Source organism: Quercus lobata, chromosome 5 (genome assembly GCF_001633185.2).
Source record: "Quercus lobata isolate SW786 chromosome 5, ValleyOak3.0 Primary Assembly, whole genome shotgun sequence".
NCBI lineage: Eukaryota > Viridiplantae > Streptophyta > Magnoliopsida > Fagales > Fagaceae > Quercus > Quercus lobata.
Window position 1 is genome coordinate 72,498,844 of NC_044908.1, and position 17,412 is coordinate 72,516,255.

At 34.1% G+C, this 17,412-nt stretch overlaps 1 protein-coding gene across 1 annotated transcript; it reads left to right on the plus strand.

The window, feature by feature from the left end:
* The first annotated feature begins 6,190 nt into the window (after nucleotides 1-6,190).
* Nucleotides 6,191-9,108, plus strand: LOC115992080 (probable WRKY transcription factor 31). The gene is made up of 6 exons (XM_031116128.1): nucleotides 6,191-6,811; nucleotides 6,926-7,024; nucleotides 7,183-7,347; nucleotides 7,475-7,849; nucleotides 7,939-8,052; nucleotides 8,183-9,108. The coding sequence occupies exons 1-6, from the start codon at nucleotides 6,392-6,394 to the stop codon at nucleotides 8,897-8,899; spliced, it is 1,890 nt and encodes a 629-aa protein (XP_030971988.1). The 5' UTR covers nucleotides 6,191-6,391; the 3' UTR covers nucleotides 8,900-9,108.
* The last annotated feature ends 8,304 nt before the right edge of the window (nucleotides 9,109-17,412 follow it).

Sequence of the window (17,412 nt, forward strand, 5' to 3'; positions counted from 1 at the left end):
ATACTATTAGATCAAAATAAAATAAAATTTTAACTATGAAATGGATAAAATAAAGAGGATTTTTTATATAAAAACAATTGAGATAGAAATCATACTTTAACATATGTGTGTAAAGATCACTTCTGGAGATTTGAATCTTGACCCATATCTCCCCTCTACCCATAAAAACTTGTACTTGTGGAGTGATCATTATGCTAAGGATGCACGGTGATGAAGCAGAGAGGAGTTGAAAAGAAAATGATAATGCTCAACTTTTATTAATGTTATACCACTTTATAACTTTCTATTAAATGTATTTCTTGAGAAGCCTGCTATTGGATTACATTGTCTTTTTATACACTTCAAGATTGCAAAATATCAAGACAATCAAAAATTAATAACTATCACATCTATAACATTCTTAAATCTTCAAAAAAAAATTATACTTCAAATTAGATGCAAAACATTAATTTATGGATTTCATAGTAAATAAAAAAAATTATTTCATAGTTTTGTGTGCATATTAAAGGAAAATAAACATTTAATCCAAAAATAATTTTTTTTAAATATTAATCAAATAAAAAGTTATTTGTTTGGTGTAATATTAACTTAACAAGTTGATCAACTACATGAAAGATGTCAACAAAAAGTTACACAAAGTGTAAACTTGAGACTAACCCTTCATTAATTTCTCTAGTATGATCATTTATATATGTAGTGGTGACTGGTGAGATAATCAAAGTTAAAAGAAGAATATAGCTTTTACTAACATATATCGTTAAAACATGCGTGAAGGAATATTAAATGTTTAATGATGAGATGTAATGCAGATTCTTTGAAATAAATAAATAAAATACGTATAAAAAAAAATAAATAAAATACATATATTGTTAATTCACTGGAACGCGACACGTACAAATTGAAAGTGGTTGTGTGTGCTTTTCTTAATTCTTTTTTTACAACTTTCTTTTTTAATTTTTTTAGTGAAAGGTTAAAATAATCAACTACTACGTACTAAATGCACATTCACTTGTTCCCACAATTTAAGGATCTTAGTTTAGGAACTTGTTAACAAAATCCAATAAAAATAGAAGAAAAATGTGAATAAAACAATATTGCTGACTATAAATGAGTCACTTCCATGGTACTATGCCGTTAGTGAATTCTTGTTAGTAATTTAAATAGTGAAAAAAAAAATACCCTCTTATACATTGGATAAGAATTTTTAAAATTATACAATAATCGGCTATTTAGTTATTATAATTAAAACATTCACAATATAATAATTAATTATTCAAGTTCATATCCAACCCATGGAAAAAATTGGCTTTTGCCCCTTTCAAAAAAAAAAAAAATCCAGCATTTTGCCCTCTTTCCCAAATTAATTAGGGAAATGCCCCTCTTTTGAAACTCGATTTTCTCAAAATCGAGTTAAGCCCTATAGTGACGTTTTTAAGGATCCTATAGTGACTTTTTAAGGACCTATAGTAGCGTTTTGTAATCCGATTTCCATGAAGTCGAGTTATAGGTAAAAAAAAAAGAAAAAAAATTGCATTTAATTCGACTTCATGGAGATCGGATTACAAAACGCCATTATAGGTCCTTAAAACGTCACTATAGGATACTTAAAACGCCATTATAGGGCTCCAAAATTTTTTTTTTTTTATAACTCGATTTTGAAAAAATCAAGTTTCAAAAGATGGGCATTTCTCTAATTAGTTTGGAAATGGGGCAAAATGCTAGATTTTTTTTTTTTTGAAAGGGGCATTTGCCAATTTTCTCCTCCAACCCACCCATATTCAGGGGCAGAGCTAGAATTTTTTGTTTGGAGGGGCCAAATTGTAGTACTAATATATTAGTCAAGAGTCAAGATAAACCATCACATACATGCATAAATACACACACATATATAAACCTTAATATTTTGATGCTAGATTAAGTCATAATTTATAAAATATATAGTATAAAAACTATCTACTTTGTCATATGCATATTCACTAGATAATATTTTTAGGGGAATTTATCATGTTTTAAATTCTAATGCGTGTTCAAAATTTGTCTAGTTTGATATTAAATATATACAAAAAATGAATTTAAGAAAACAAAAACTACCTAGTCTTAGGGGTGTCAATTCAGGTTAACGTGTCGGGTTCGTGTCGTGTCGAGGTAGGGGTATTCGATTAAATGACTCAACCCTAACCCGACCCATTTAATAATCGTGTCATGATTCTTCAACCCTAACCCAACCTGTTAATAAAGTGGGTTGACCTGACCCAACCCATTTGACACGCTTAATAAACGAGTCGTGTTGGGTTGACACGAATGTAACACAACCCATTTTAACCTGCATAATATTAAATATAACATTCATCTAGAAATAATTTTTTTTACATCCCAAAAGGCAATGCATACACTTTAAGTTTTCAACCCATATTAAAAATAATATAATTCAACAAAAATATAACATTCATCTAGAAATAAGTTCTTTACACTCCAAAAGAAGTGCATACACTTCAACCCAAAATCAAAATAACAAAAATAAAATAACATAGTTCAACAAAAATATAATATCTTTGGAACTCGCCAAATGCTAAGTATCAATATTGAAAGAATTTGAGCAAACAGTAGACTAATCCTAACTATGACCACGATTATCATCCATAGATTCTTTGTTGATGTTCAAATTCAAAACATCTTCTACAAGCTCATCCAATTTCATTTGTGCAAGTTCTATGCCCCCCCCCCCCTCCCCCAAAAAAGTATTAATAGTTTTAGAGTCTGTAAAGTTTCAATTTCCAATTATATCCCTTGTAAATTTTTGTAATTACTCACTTTTCTTTTTAAATTTAAAATATATGTTGGATATAAAAAGTATTTGACAAATCTAAAATAAAATAAATATTTATTTGTTACACGAGTTAAACGAGTTGTGTTAAGTAGGTCATTTCAGGTTGACACAAATAAATTGATGTGTCAAACGTGTCTATTGCGGGTTATGCAGGTTGACCCGCTTATGACACGTTTCTTATCGTGTCGCTTTCGGGTCGACCTGTTTATGACCCAAACTCATTAAGGCCTAACCCTAACCTGAAAAAACAAGTGTCGGGTTCGTGTCGTGTTCACGGGTTGGGTTGAACATTGACACCCCTACCTAGTCTGTATAACTAATAGGCCAATTGACAAATTCAATTATTTTTTAAAAGCATCATTAGACTTTTTTTTCTTTTTTTTTGGGGGGGGGGGGGGGCTTCTATTTTTGAAACTAAGTATTTAAAAATTTTAATAACTATACATAAAGTAAAAGAGTTTATTTATTTATTTATTTTTTTTTTTATAATTTGGAGGAGCCATGGCCCGCTAAGCTTAGATGTAGCTCTGCCTCTACCCATATCATGTAAAATTCAATAGAATAAAAGTTGGATTCTAACCGTCGTGGTTACAAGTTTCATTATTTATTTTAAATTATATTATATTCTTTGGATATGTACCCATGTGCATCCATTACGTAACTTCAAATAATTTTTATTGTATTATTTTTACTATTTATATTTTTCATATATATCACTTAAATATTTAATTAGTTTACATCTAAATTTTAATTAAATCATACATCATACAAGCATAATACTAATGTAAAGTAAAAATACAAACATTAGGTCTTAAGTGCCCAAATAATTAGTTTTGGGTGTAATTTTCTTATTCCACATATGCTAAGTAATTACAGGAAGAAATCTCATAGATGTGATCCCAAAATGTTATGGAGGAGTTTTGGAATCCCAAACTTGTTTGATTTCATCACGAGACATTGAGAACTACTAGATGAGATCTAATATGTAAGTTTTATAATTTTTTAAATAGGGGTAGAGTAAACACATGACTCAAACTTAAGATCACATACCATAGTAAATTACTGAAATATCCTTTAGTATAAACTATTTCTTAAATTTTTTTTTTTTTTTTTTTTGAGAAGCCAGACCTCAAGTCTGGGACTTTATTGAACTGAAAATAAAACTAATGAACATCAAAGTCTACCAAAACGGCAATGTCTGAAGGTAAAGCATTCATCCAAACTTGGCTACCAACGTTGGAAGAAGCCTTTTTTGCGAGAGCATCCGCAACTAAATTACCAGTGCAACTATTTCTTAAAATTTAATCATTCATTTAACAATGCTTTTTAATATTGTGATTATCATATCTTCATAGTTGTTATGTTGATTTGACCACAAAATATTATAGACTTCACACTCCATTTGATACTTCCTAAATATTTACCTAGACAAATTAAAAAGAATAAAAAAAAGAAAACCATTTTAACCACCTATTCTCCCGGTGTTATTTACCTAAAGTCAAAAGAAAACTAGGTATGTATTAATGAGTAGTCGTAGAGAAAATAGACTAGTATCAAGTAGAAGAAGTATATAAATAATAAATATGAATGAATATGATAGAGAGGAGGGAGGCAATAGGTGAAAGAAGAAAGTCTAAGCAAGTGACTCGGTCCCACGGGTAGACAGTCAACATGGTTCCCGGGGGTAGATGTAGAGAGATATGAAACGTGGTATATCATGTCATGCTACGTGGGGCCATGCAGAGACTAGCCTACTGGCCCACCCGGTCGCCAGTCAGCAACAGCCCCCACCAGTGCAGAAGAGAAAAAAACCAGCATAGCATGAGATACATAGAGAGAGAGAGAGAGAAGAGCCGGGCCGTCAAATTCGTTGACTTGGCTATCCCCCACACTTTTTTTCTTTTTTCTTTTTTTATTTTTCTTTCTTTTCCTCACGTGGAACGCGCCGCACCGTTCGGGGCGGTGGGTTCTTTTTTTCTTTTTTTCTTTGATTTTATAGATATATAGAAGAAATGAAACCCAGTCAAACTCTTTCTTGACGAAATGTGGACGAAACCTCGTTTCCATCACTCACTTTCTCCTTTTTCCCCTTTTTGTCTACCTATTTGGGTCGGTACTTACCACCTACCAAACCTTTCTTTTGGGATCCCCCGACCCGGATTTTGACCATGTTCACATTGCTTTCAATAAATTCAAAATTGGGGATCTAGTTTTTTATTTTTTTTATACAATTTGATAGTGGGAGAAACTTGGATTTTATTTTACCTTTGTTATGAATATTTGTCTATGTTCACACATTGCTTGAAAATTTTGATAGTTGGAAAAACATGGATTTGAATTTTTGATGTTTCAGTTCAAATTTCACTTATATTAAAGAATTGTCTTGTATTAAAAACTGAGTTGGTGACTTAAACTTATGATAGTAATTAGTAAGTAATCATCATTAAATAGATCTTATAGATTTAAATCATATCGTGTTTAAGAAAAACAAATCTTATCAAACTTTTATACCAACTACTAAGTTATATATTGAAAATTACACAATAATGTATAATTATATATAAAATAAAGGTTCGAATTAGGAACAAGTAATTGTTGTTTTCATTATAAATTAAAGAAAGTATTTCTTAAAATGAAAAATGAAAACAATGTTAAAATACAGAGTAAGAACCATAATTTTTTTTTTTTCCCCTTTTTAGAAGAAGTAAGAACCATAATGTTAATTGTTAAAAGTGGGGCATATATACTAGTTGAATTCAAATAAAGCATGAAACACCTATAACTTGTGTGCATAGATATTATTAAAATAAAATAAAAGAAAGTTACCGTTTTTAAGAGGAAATTAAATTTATACTAGTTGAATTCAAACAAAGCATGAAACACCTATAACTCGTGTACATGGATATTATTAAAATAAAATAAAAGTAAGTTACTGTTTTTAGGAAGAATAATAGTAAGGGTGTTTTAGTAGATTTTGGTTAAAAAAACAGTCTTAGTTACTGCGACTGATAAAATCTTTAAAAAATTGATTAATTGATACTTTCAACTTTACAAGAAAAGTGTGAAAGGAGAGTAAAACAGCAAAACAAAAACAAAAATGAAATCAATATGATGTCGGAGCAAGTTAATGGGTGCAGAAGACAAAATGGGGCAACCCATTGAAATGGAAATCCGAGAATGGGAAAGTCTACAAAACAACAGTGGGCCCCAAAGCCATCTGGACAGAGTGACGCACCGTCTGACGCAAAATGGCAAAGTCCCATCAAATGCTCTCTCTCAAGTCTCAAAACACACCAAAAAGTTTTAAAAAAACTAAATAAAAAAATAAATAAAAAATCCCAGTTCCAATCCATTTGGTCTTCGTTCCAAACCCTTTTTATAGGCGAGCCCATTGCACCGGTAAAAAACTTCACAGACTTCTTTCATCCCCCAAAAACTCTTTCTCTCTCTTTCTCTCTTTGACTCTCTCTCTCTCTCTCTCTTAAAATCTCTTCTTCTCTGCTACTCTCTCCATAGGTTTTTTGCTTTGTCTCTAAAAAAAACAAACCTTTCTTTCTTGCTTTTATGGACAAAGGATGGGGTCTTACCCTTGATTCTGACTCGCTCGGTTTCTTCCTTAACAACAACAACAACAGCAACAACAAAAGGCCCCCACAGCCACACCCACAACACAATCACCACAACAAGAGATCGATCAGCCTCGATAATACTATGTTTCCGGTGAATCTTGGCCGTAGAGATTACCATCATCAACATCATCATGAGCCTGCTGCTGCTGCTGCTTCATCACCACCGTCTGATCATGTTGAGACCCGTAGGGCTGTTGTTGATGAGGTTGACTTCTTTGCCAAAAAGCCTCGTTTAGCTAGTGAAGATGCTGATCACCATGATCGTGATGATGATGCTTCCAAAGCTAATAGAGTTAGTGTCAAGAAGGAGAATTCTCTTGGTGAAGCTCCTTCAAGGCCTGATTTGGATGTCAACGTATGCTCTCTAATTTATTTTCACTTTTTTCTTCTTCTTTTTTAAGTGTATTATCATTAATTTATCACTATGATATTTGCTTTTGATGCTAATTATTGTTTTTTCTAAATATAGACTGGGTTACACCTTCTTACTGCTAATACCGGAAGTGATCAATCAACGGTGGATGATGGGGTTTCATCAGACTCAGATGATAAGCGAGCCAAGATTGAGGTAAGAGATTTTCCTAAATTATCTATCTATTTATTCTAGATAAGAAAAAAAAAACAATAAAGCTTTTTTTTTTTTTTTTTTTTTTTTTGGGTTTCTTTTTTTGTTTTGCAATAATTTTGGAAGATTGCCCATTAAAGAGATTCACGTGTATGTTTCAGCTGGCACAATTACAAATGGAGCTCCAACGTATGAATATAGAAAATCAAAGGTTGAAAGACATGCTTGGTCAAGTGAGCAACAATTACAGCGTCTTACATAATCATCTTGTAGCATTAATGCAACAGCAACAGACTCATGGAACCGATAGTGCACAAGAGAATGAGGTAACAACCACTACTACACCTAATAAAAATGGATAAATTTAATTGGGAAATACCTAGTCTTGTCCTTGTATTATAATTGTGTATGTGTTCAAAATAAATAAGTTAATTTTATTGGTATTATGGTCAGGTTGTTGAAGGTAAATCTGAAGAGAGAAAAGTTGAGGTTGGAGGGTCCAAAGTGGTACCAATACAGTTTATGAATCCTGGTCCTGGTGCCACAGCTGAGACAGACGAGATATCTAACTCTTCCTCAGAAGATAGGACCATTTCTGGATCGCCAAGGAACAATTCTAATGTTGTGAAGAACAGTGACGTTGTTCCATATGATTCGGATAGAGATGGTAAAAAAGTTGGTAGGGAAGAGAGCCCAGAATCTGAATCACAAGGTTGGGTTCCTAATAAGGCTCCAAAATTGACTCCAAACAAGCCTATTGATCAATCCACCGAAGCCACAATGAGAAAGGCTCGTGTCTCAGTTCGTGCGCGGTCAGAAGCACCCATGGTACGTTAATTTGTCAATCTTGTAACAAATTTCAACAATAGGGTGTACATTTTTATGAGTGAAATTTATGTAATTTGATTCATTTGCAGATTACTGATGGTTGCCAATGGCGAAAATATGGACAAAAAATGGCCAAAGGAAACCCATGTCCCCGGGCTTATTATCGATGCACTATGGCAGTTGGTTGTCTTGTTCGCAAACAAGTAAGTTTTTTATATTCTTGGAATTGTTCCATTATAGAATTTAGCTATAGTCATAATTATATATAGTTTCAATCAAATACAGTAAATTCTGGTTTAGACTAATAAGAATTGTGGGTTTTTAATTTTACAGGTTCAACGTTGTGCCGAAGATCGATCAATTCTAATCACAACCTATGAAGGAAACCACAATCATCCACTTCCACCAGCTGCAATGGCCATGGCATCAACAACAACAGCAGCTGCATCTATGTTACTCTCGGGGTCCATGTCAAGTGCAGATGGGATAATGAACCCAAACTTGCTAGCAAGAGCTATTCTCCCTTGTTCATCAAGCATGGCAACAATTTCAGCGTCGGCACCATTTCCAACTGTGACACTAGATCTCACACATAACCCAAACCCATTACAATTCCAAAGACCCCCAACCCAATTCCCCATCCATTTCCCAGGTCAAGGCCAGAATGGTTTTGGGTCAGTTCAAACCGCACAATTGCCACAAGTCTTTGGTCAAGCACTTTACAACCAGTCCAAATTCTCGGGCCTCCAGCTTTCCCAAGAAATGGGACATTCCCAATTGGGCCACCAAGCACCCCAACTACCCTTGCATCAAACCCAGCAGCAGCAGCAGCCCTCATTGGCTGACACAGTCAGTGCTGCCACAGCAGCCATCACAGCTGACCCAAACTTCACGGCAGCTCTTGCAGCTGCCATCTCATCCATCATTGGTGGCGGAGCTCATCCAAATAATAACACCTCCTCCACCACTACAAATAACAATATCAGTGCCAGCATGACCACAAGCAACTCCAACAATAGCAACAAAATGGGCAATTTTCCAGGGAATTAGAAGTTGGGCCTGATAATTTTCTCTTGTCCTTAATTTTTTTTTTTCCAATCTTGTTCTTTTATTGGGGGGATTTACCTTTTTTTTGGTGGGATGAGAATGTGATTAGATGTTCATAATTTTTGTCCTTGTTGTGGGAGGGTTTATAACACAAAAGTTCATTTTTTCTTATTGTTTCATTTTGAATAATTTGATTCAAATTTCTCAGTAAATACATAGACAAAAAAAAAATGAAAAAATTTTAGCTGTTTTGTTACATCATTAGACTTTCTCAATTATTTTTTAATCTTTGTTCTGTTTTTCCTTCAAATTAATCAATCACTGACCCAATCTTGGGAACAGTAAAGACAAAAAAAAACACATCGTTTACAAGAAGCAAAGAATCATCGTTGTTTTTGGCTTTACATAAAAAAGAGTTTTGAAGGTATATTCGTTAATATTCTAGTCAAGAAAATCGGCCCACAGTTTGACACGTAAACTCTGTACAATTAATCAGGGCCTGAAATCGTAGACCAAGTAGAGACTTTCCAGGCAATTACGTGTGTAAGACATGAATGATGAAAATGAATGATATATATAGAGGTCAACTTCATACAACTATAAAAATGCCAATACTAATTTTTTTTTCCAAAGAAATGGTGGGTGGTACTCGTAGTTTCGTGGATTATTTTGGTACAATTTTTTCAATTGGACAACTGGGATACGTTATTGACTTTCCGTCCACCTTGATTGACATCACGTTATGGGTAATGCCATCCAATTCCAATCATGTGGTAATACTATTAAAATTTAGAGAGAGAGAGAGAGAGAGACAGAGAGAAAAACAAAGAAACTTGGAACTTTGTGAGTCGCACTTGGAACTTTGTGAGTCGCACCGTACATCATCCACCGTACAAGGATCTTTTACTCTTTCAGCTCCACCAAGGGCCGTGGGTACTGGGAACTGGAAAAAAGACTATAATTAAAGACTGAAGACAAATGAGATGGGAGAGAATAACACCCTTTTTTTCAATTTTTTTTTTTTATGATCACACGTGCATGCATGTGAATAGCAAGACTAATCTCAATTTCAAAATTTCCTTGCATTTTCTCTTCCATGGAGAAAATTGTTGATCCATTGTGCACATAGAAACTTCTACGTAATTGCTTCTGATTTGCTATGAAGCACCCTTGTGCTTTTTGGTGTTTTGTTGAAATCTTTAAAAAGTTATGCATGAGTTAAATAAGTTAGGTAGAAGTGAAAGCATAATATAATGTTCTGAGTAACAAATAATTATATACGTAAGAGACATTTATATTGATAGATTGGATTTGCCCTTTCGCATAATGGGTAGACTTTTTTACTATATACTTTGAAAAGGTTAAAAAAAGAAAACAAAATAAAATGATGATGTCTTCCTCATGTTCTTAAACAATAATTGATTTAAATGATGTGATATTCGATAAAACTTTACAGCTGTTAATCTCAAGCTTATCTAAAAAGAGTACTATAACTTTTTTACTAATTAAGAGAGCATCTTTAACACAATCTCAAGATTCTCACCTAAATTTTGAGGAAAAACCATGTTTCGATTTTCACCTAATTACTTTTTCAAATATATCTCCAACAAACTATTTAATTATTTATCTTTTTTATATTTTATATAAACAATCTTTTTATTCTTTTATTTTTCCTTTACTAATTTCTATCCTCAAATGTCTCACTTTTTTATCCATTCTCATCAGATTTCTTCTTATCAATTACTTCCCTTTCTTCTTTTTCACCACCTACAACCCATACATAATAGACTCACAAATATACTTTGCTCAACTCACAACTCAAAAAAAAAAAAAAAAAAAAATCTTTTGTTCCACCCACAACCCACCAGCGTTCATCAAACCAATAGACCCAAAACCCATTAACCATTACCACTTATCACTGTCTAGGAGCGACTAAGAGAGCACAATTGCTAAGCAAACCAAATGTAAGAACACATAGCATCTTCAAAACTACATGCCCCAATCACCTTTCCTTGATAATCACGAATAACAGCCTCCAAAAACCCGCATAAGAACAATTTTATCTAGAGTGTGAAGCAATTGGTCACACAAGTCTCGAAAATCACATTGATGACAACTTGTCTTCTGTAATCTAAATAGACTAAGCTGACCAAACATCTTTGATCTTTTGCCACTGGACAAGACCACAAAAGCAACCTGAACACCCTTCTTACTCAACCTAAAATGGTTTGCTCTGCCTGGTGACACAGGGCACAAAGGTTCAACCTAAACACCCTTCTTACTCAAACTATTTATTGTTGGGACTACCAAAGACCAAACTGATCTCCACATATTGTTACCAACAAAACCTAGACTAGAACTACATTGTCACTGGGTCTGGGTCATTAAGAACTAATTTGTTGGAGCTCTATTTTTGGGCTTGGGTTTCCAAAATTTGGAAGAAAAAATGTTTTACATTATCTATTAGATATGCTCTAACTTTTGCATTAATAAAATTATCATTCAAGTCCCCCTTTGACTAGGAGCAACTATTAGGCATTGAAAACCAAACAATATTTATAAAAAAAAATAATTATATTAACTAATTGATTTTAAAGGATGGCTAATCCCTTGTCTTTGTATTTTAGTTATGAATTTAATGAACTCTCTTATTGGCTGGATCATACAAAGATATAAAAAGATGAGGTGCAAACCTTTTTTTTTTAATCAAGGTCCATTTTAGTTTCTTCTTAATAAAAAAAAAGTCCACTTTAGCTTGATTCTCAAAATATAAAAAATAAAAGGTCCACTTTAGTTTTATAGTCAGCATCTTTAGGCCCTAATTTCGCCGAAATGGTATTTTGTTGGGCTTGAAAGGTGCTTTGATTTTATTTTTAGTTCTTTGGATAGTTTTATAGCCCGTGCTTCTAAAGACCCAGTACTCTTTGTTATTTCTAAAGAAAAAAATATATTTTATAATGTACGTTTTAATTTCTAAGGCCCAACTAGTTGAAATGTAAAAGCCCAACATTTCTCAAGAAGTCCGCTAACACATGTTTTTCTGTAACTTTTTTCCCAGTTACGGACAGATATATTGTGTATCATAGAAAATTTCGGAATATTGTATATGAATATGTACAACTTTTTAATTTTAATTTTTTTTAAGATATACCTCTATACTTTTATCAAATTTATTTTCTTAGACCTTATCTTAAGATTTCAACTCCAATGAATCTTCAGTAACAATCAACTAATTTTATTTTAATTTATTAGATATTCATTCATATGTTAAAAATGTGAAACAACATCATTTTATAAGGAAATTAATAGAAATATTTTAATGGCAATAGAATGAAGGAGTAAAGTAATCACATAAGCAAAGTTAATGTGCTAAAATAAAACTTTTAAACTTAGTGGATTAGAATGACAATTAATCAAAATAAAGTTAGGGTGAAAAAGTGTATTTTTTTTCCTTTCTATTTTTCCAACAATTCTTAGTAATAAACAAAGGCCAAAACTCACTCTTTTTTATATTTAATAAGAAGTTTAGGCGTCAGAAAAGATTTCCCAGTACCTTTTTTTTTTTTTTGCACTATTATTTAAATTGTGTTTATTAGAGTAATTTTCAATATCTTTATTTTGATTGTTCTTATTTTTTATATTGATTTTATTAAATTTTGTATTATTAATAATTTAAAGTGTTGAAATAAAATCTTTATTTTTCTATCCATATAAAAATATTAGGACAAAAATTATTTTATAGAGAATTTCAAGAATGCAACTAAACGGTAGGAAATCAAGTAGTTTTCTCTAAAAATGTTTTTAGGCAAAAATGATTTCTATAAGAAAATATTTATGTTGAAACAAACAAAACAAACTTAATTGATTTTTTCTTTTTTTTTTGTTTTTTAACAATTAGTGATATGGACAATGAAGATTGGTATATATTAAAATTAGTATTAGTAGTAGATCCACATCAAAATATCATACAAGAAAATCCAAAAGCAAAATACTGGTCAGTTTGGATAGAGAACAATTTTTGACGAACTCTATTCTTCTCTCTTTTTCCTCTTCATCCAAAACTGCACATAAAAAATGGACATAATGTGGTCATTTGGAGGTCATGACTTATGAACTTGTCTAATACACTAGTTTTTTTTTTTTTGGTTAACCATGCAAGTATTATAGAACTAAGGCACCATAAGTCTATTACAAAAATGGCCAGCTTTATCACTAGCCAGGAGGTCTTCCACCACAGGTGGTGGGTTATACAAAATAAGGTGGTCTAAATGAAGATCAGCCCCCAACCTAGCTAATCTATCAGCACATCTATTCGCCTCCCGAAAAACATGCGCCACAATACAATTAAGGAACGTCTTTATCAGGTTCTTGCAATCAGATAATAAAGGTTCAAGACTAAGGTTGACCACAGTAGTATTAGAAAGCAAATAAACAAGGAATTCAGCATCCATATCCACACAAATATTCTCTAAATTAAGCTGTTTTGCCAAGAGAAGCCCATCTCTGAGCGCCCATAACTCAGCCAAAATACAAGACGTGTTCCCTAGTTTCCTTAAGCAACCCGCAACCCAATCCCCATTACTACACCTGAGCACAGCTCCTCCACCAGCCTTCTTCAAGTTTCCCACCACCAATCCATCCGAGTTCAACTTAACCCATCCCTCTTGGGGTTTAGTCCAGGACACCCGAGCCAACACTCTTCTCGGTTTTTTGGGGTTTTCAAGAACAATGGCAAAGAATTCAGCACATTTTTTAACACAGTAGCCAGCAACCTTTGGATCAAAGCTTCTATTACAGAATATCACCTTATTTCGTTAGAGCCATATAAGCCAAAGAGCTTGAGGGAATAGCATTTTCCAAGGAATACGAGGCCAAGAATAAAATTGGGCCGAGCTGCAGTTGCTCTTCAGCCATTCCGGTAGGGGAAGATTATAGAACTCTTGACTTGTACTCGAGATGCCCAACTCGGTCCACACTCTTTTAGCCCCAGGACAATCACGCAAGGCATGGATAATAGATTCGTCAAAGTTTCCACACACTTCACAAGTCAAACATAGGTTGAAACCCCTTGAACCAAGCACTACACGTGTAGGAATACCATTCCAAGATACTAGCCACACAAAAAAATAAATAAATAAAATAAATAAAAAATAATAATAATCATTGGAGTAGTGTAAGCATCCCAAACCCACCTACAAGGATGAGAAGCAAGGTTCAAAGGATTTAAACCTTTTGCAAGGAGATATGCAAACTTTAAGGAGAAAGAACCATCCTTAGAATATGCCGAAATATGCCTGTCTTTCAAATTAGTACATGAAGCTAACGGAATACCTTGTATGTCATTCATAATGGTTTCTAGAAAATTGAAGGATACTCCATTGGGGTTAGATAAAAACATCTTAACTGGCATATTATTTTCCCCTTCAGCAAGGGGTCCCTCAATCTGCTTCCTTAAAGGACTTGAAGGGAGCCAAAAATCATCCCATAAGGCCACCTCTTCTCCATTTGCTATTACCCATTTCAAACCTTTATTGAATATAATTCCTCCTTTTTTGCAAGCAGCCTAAATTTTTGAAGCGGGGAGCTTTCTACCTCCTTCACTAAGTCTAGTGGCAATCAAATATTTACTTATTAGCATTTGTGCCCAAGGGTAATTTTGGCTTGAAGCAATCCTCCAGCATAGTTTTGCCAATAGTGTAGCATTCCTTGCTTTCATTTGGAAAATACCCAATCCCCCAAGATCTTGAGGCATTGTAACTTGACTCCATCCAACCATATGCATCTTCTTCCTTTCCACCGTTGACCCCTATAAAAAATTCCTCACAAGCTTGTCAAATTCATCACAGATTCTAACTGGTATTCTATAGCATTGCATAGTATATTCTGGAATGGCAGTCACCACTGCCTTAATAAGCACAAGCCGGCTTACAGGAGAGAGAAATTTGGTTTTCCATCCTGCCAATTTCACTTGAACTCTTTCCACCACAAATTGGAAGTCATTTCGGCGTCTCCCTTTATGCAAAATAGGGAAGCCGAGATACTTACCTAGATTAGAAGTTTCATTAATCCCCAGAAGCTGCACTAATTCTTCCTTTGTTTCTTCAGGAGTATTTGGGGAGAAAAACACTTTAGACTTAACCCTACTAATCTTTTGCCCCGTAAGCTCACAAAATTCCTCCAACACCTCAACTATTGCCTCACAATTGCCCCGGTCAGCTTTGGCATAAAGAAGTAAATCATTGGCAAAAAAAGAATGAGAAAATCCGGGACCACTACATGAAGCCTTCACTTTTACCCACTTACCCTTTTCACATTTCTTATTTATGAGAGAGCTTAGGAATTCCATACAAAGTATGAAGATATAAGGGGATATGGGGTCTCCTTGTCTCAACTCCCTAAAGGGGTTAAATGATTCAAGCTGGCTCCCATTAAACAACTAAAAGGCTGAAGTGGAGGAAATGCAACTCATAACCAATTCTACCGTGTCTTTATGAAACCCAAAACTGAACAACATGCTTTTCACAAAGCTCCATTCCAATCTATCATACGCTTTTTCAAGATCTAGTTTTATCACCATAAAGCCAGTTTTCTCTCTCTTCTTTTCTAAAGTATACACAAGTTCTTGAACCACAATGACAATATCTGTTCCTCTTCTTCCAGAAACAAAAGTTGTTTGCGTAGGAGAGACAAAGGTTGGCATCAGGTGTTTCATCCTTAGCACCAAAATCTTTGAAACAATCTTGTAAATGGTGTTACATAAACTAATGGGCCAGAAATGATTAATTGTTTCAGGACCTAATTGCTTCGGGATGAGTGCAATAAAAGATTTATTCAACTGGGGGGGTATTCTTTTCAATCTAAAAAATTTCTTGACTTCATGCTTCATTAACTCGCCAACCACCATTCAAAATCTCTGAAAGAACCCCGTGTGCAGCCCGTCCGAGCCTAGGGCTTTAAAGACTTTCATGGAATTTAAAGCAAAGAGGATTTTAGCATCCATGGGAACAAGGGTAAGGTTGACAGCCTCAGATTCTGACAACCGATTTCCCTACACAAAAATATTAATGGAATTCTAGGACTTGAGACTTGCTCAGAGCTATACAATTTAGCAAACCCTTCCAGAAAGATTTCCTTAACCCTGTCCACATCCTCTTCCCACAAACCATCAGTATTTTGAATACAAACAATTTTGTTCTGACTTCGACGGTTAAGAGTTGATATATGGAAAAAAGTGGTATTTCGTTCCCCTTGTATAAGCCAATTCATTCTTGCTTTCATGCAAGAAAAGTTCTTCCTCCAACGCTGGAATTTTCTCAAGTTCCTTCGAAAGGAAATTATGAAGATGAATCAATCTTTGGGAGGGATTTCTGGCTAAGGCTTTCTCAGCACCCAGCATTCTCGCAATAATATTCTTCTTCTTCCAAAAAATGTTTCGAAAAACATCTTTGTTCCAATCATTTGCTTTATTGGTAAAATCATAAATGGCATTGCACGCATTATGTTGGTTACCTTCCCATGCTTCCCTAACAACACTAGGGAACTCTTCATGGCTAAGCCAAATGGGTTGAAATTGGAAAGGTCTGACACCAATTCTAAAAGGAGAAGAATCCAAAGAAAGAAGCAGTGGACAATGATCAGAATTAATTCGAGCTAAGTGTTTCACCATTGCTTTAGGAAATGTTTCCTTCCAACCCAAGTTGGCCCAAACTCTGTCCAACCTTTGCTGAATTAGATCATAAATATCTCTTTTATTAGTCCAAGTATATTTAGTTCCTGAAAAACCCAGATCAATTAGGTTGCAAAAATCCATACATCCAATATACTCCATAACCCTCCTTCTACATATACCATTCCCCCCAAACTTCTCTTCCTCACATGTGACATCATCAAAATCCCCCATAACAGCCCAAGGAAGATTATGTCTAACAGATAATATTTTTAAATTTTCCCACAGTATGCATCTTTCTCTAAAACGAGGACTACCATAAATTGCACTTAAAAGCCAAGATTGAGATTGGGAACTAACCTGGACTAACGCATGAATTTCTTGCTCCGTAGCAGAAAGCACATTCATGGATACAATATTAGAGTGCCAAAGGAGCTAGATGCCCCTTGCATGCCCAATAGTCTTTGTGGAGTATGCCCCATCAAATGGCAACCTCCTAATGATATCATCAGCTCTATTACCATTAATCCTAGTTTCTGTGATCACAAAAATTGCTGGCTTATGCCATTCCACTAGGTCCAAAACAGTTTTCTTGAAAGTGGGCTTCATTACCCCTCTACAATTCCATATTAATATATTCATAATCGGATTGGGGGTACAGCTAACATCAAACCATACCAGGGATGGTTCCTCCCCTGTCTCCCTCGATGTCCATGCTTGCCTTAGTGCAATCTTTTCCTTGATGAGTCCAGGAAACAGATTCACCGCGTGCCTCAGAATCCTAAATTGAGATTGATTGCTGAGTATGTTCAGAGTGCATGCTATCATAGGCATTGAGAACTGTAGAAGT

What these genes read in the sequence shown, in the direction of transcription:
- LOC115992080 (XM_031116128.1), top strand. Translation starts at nt 6,392, where the DNA reads ATGGACAAAGGATGGGGTCTTACCCTTGATTCTGACTCGCTCGGTTTC. An exon ending in GGCCTGATTTGGATGTCAAC is followed by an intron (nt 6,812 to 6,925) that starts GTATGCTCTCTA and finishes TTCTAAATATAG; the next exon opens with ACTGGGTTACACCTTCTTAC. An exon ending in CGCGGTCAGAAGCACCCATG is followed by an intron (nt 7,850 to 7,938) that starts GTACGTTAATTT and finishes ATTCATTTGCAG; the next exon opens with ATTACTGATGGTTGCCAATG.